This window comes from Pteropus vampyrus, unplaced genomic scaffold, assembly GCF_000151845.1.
Source record: "Pteropus vampyrus isolate Shadow unplaced genomic scaffold, Pvam_2.0 Scaffold150, whole genome shotgun sequence".
NCBI lineage: Eukaryota > Metazoa > Chordata > Mammalia > Chiroptera > Pteropodidae > Pteropus > Pteropus vampyrus.
This window is the reverse complement of record NW_011888931.1, coordinates 3,425,117-3,427,242: the sequence shown is the minus strand read 5'-3', so window position 1 is coordinate 3,427,242 and position 2,126 is coordinate 3,425,117. Positions and strand designations below refer to the sequence as shown.

General features: G+C 42.0%; 1 protein-coding gene across 1 annotated transcript in view; it reads right to left on the bottom strand.

The window, feature by feature from the left end:
- The window catches only part of MPP7 (membrane palmitoylated protein 7), a 234,541-nt gene that overhangs the window by 29,829 nt on the left and 202,586 nt on the right, over positions 1-2,126 (bottom strand). The window contains exon 14 of the mRNA XM_023536171.1: positions 2,006-2,126. This exon is cut by the window's right edge and continues 4 nt beyond it. Coding sequence (XP_023391939.1) covers positions 2,006-2,126 — 121 coding nt within the window. The remainder of the gene's footprint in view (positions 1-2,005) is intronic.

Genomic DNA, 2,126 nt, shown 5'->3' with positions numbered 1-2,126 from the left:
TTTAGTGGCTGAAATGCCGCTTTGAACTCGCACCTTGACAAAATGAAGAGAATATGAAATATTTCTGACCAAGCTCAAAGTCCTCCACTGTCATATTTTTGCCATGTTAACGACTTGGTTGATTTTAATTACTTGAACGTTAAGTCCAAGAATGGAAAGCATGCAATATTGTGGTAAGAATGTAGAAAAAATAATACTATACACCTCCTTAGCAATACCTATCTAACAGTCGCAAGGCAAACACCATTATTCTCAATAGCTCTGAAAACACGGGGGGGTAAAAAATGAGGCTTGAGGACCACGATGCTTATGCTCTTCCCATCTTCCTATCCATGTTGTAGGAGTCGAGAAACTATTTCCTAAGTATATGATTTTTACAATCATGAAAAATAAATGGTTAATTCAGGAACAATCTTGACTTTCCAAAATTTGATTCTTTTAGATGATAAACTGCTAAATAATCTAATTTAACTTAAGTGATTTGAACACTGAGGTTCAAAATCAGCAGAAGCCTATTCATGTTTGAACATAGTGGTGCTTATCTGGTTGGTATTTGTAGTCGATAGAGAAGAGCTACTTTTTATTAAAACCTTACTAAGATGCCAGGAATTGGTCTGTCTTTGCAAATATTATTTCATTTTACCCTCAAATGGGCTTAGAAAGCAGATGCTCTATTGTCCTGGTTTTTCAGGTGAAGACACAAAAGCCCAGAGAACGTCTTGAAGGTGCTGGTGTCACGCAGCTACTGAAGAGAACGGGATCGGAACGCAGCCTGTCTTGCCACAGGGACCCACTTCTTAACATCTCTGCTATCCTGCCTCACAAGATATAATAGATGGAGATTTTTCCGGAAAATAAACTCCAAACTTCTAATACTACAAATGTGCCATGCATACAAGTGGAAAGGTTTTCTAAGTGATGAATGACCATGTGGAAGAAAGCAAATAATTGGAAACACTCTGAAGGACAGTCACATACGATGACCTTGGCTGTCACCGAATTCACTACAAAATGTCATGCTGCACAGTCACAGCAAGGATAAGGGTGGGATTAAACAATATTATATTACACTAGCAATTGCTCCAAAATAGGGAAATAAAGTGTTAGGGACTAAAGAATTTCAAATCATTATTTTTCTTATAGGAATTTTGGAATAAAGGCTGAAAATAATAATAAATCAAAACAGTCAGGCCAAATCTAAAATCTCACTGAACAAGTCCTGAACAGTAGATTGACAAAAGCAGAGATTTTTAAAACCTTCGATATAACAGATGATGACAACAAAACAAGTGTGATATGAAAAGTAGAAAAATCAAAATCAATTGCAGCCAGTTTACAACCGCCAACAAAAGAATGTCACAGGAACCGAACACATTCAGAGCAACAAGGCTTTCCGGTGTGCACAGCCCCATACCTCACTCCGTTTCCATTATAACCAGTAACAATAGCTAAAAAGCAAAAAAGCACTCTCAGATCAGGCTGGGCCGGCAGCATGGCCGCACCTGGGAACTTGTCAGAGTTGCAGAACCTCTGGCCTCGCACTGATAGGAAGCTGCATGTTTCCGAGATCCCTGGGTATCTCAACGAGGTCTGAGAAGCCCTGGAGGAGGGATGGAGGCCGACGGGAAGGGGAGGCCTCCCTCCAAATGAACGGACACTGCCGCTGTCTGCGCCACCTAAAACCACTCCAGGAAAATCAGTGTGGGATACTTTAGGAATGGATGGCGATTCTGAAGATGACGGAAGGTGAAAGAGTAATTGACGGTACGATGAGTGGCCATGCCTGCGCAGCGCAGTGAAGACGGAGCGAGCCAGCAAGCCTGCTGACCTCCCCCAACGGGGCCTGAAGGAGAAATATCCGCTGGCTCAAGGCCCTGCAGGTGGGTCTAAGTGAACAAGCGGATGAGATTCCGTAGCTGGCAAACTTTAAGCATGGTGCTCTTTGAAGTTAAATCCTCAGTGCCTCACTCATTTCATCAGAATTACACACAAAAGCAAAACTTACCAACCAAGACGACAAGTCTGTATTTCTCATTGGTTTGTCGCCGATAGGGTGTCACTTCCTCATATGTGGGTACATCAGCTGTGTCGTACTGATCGCTCTTCTTGCATTCGTACATGGATTT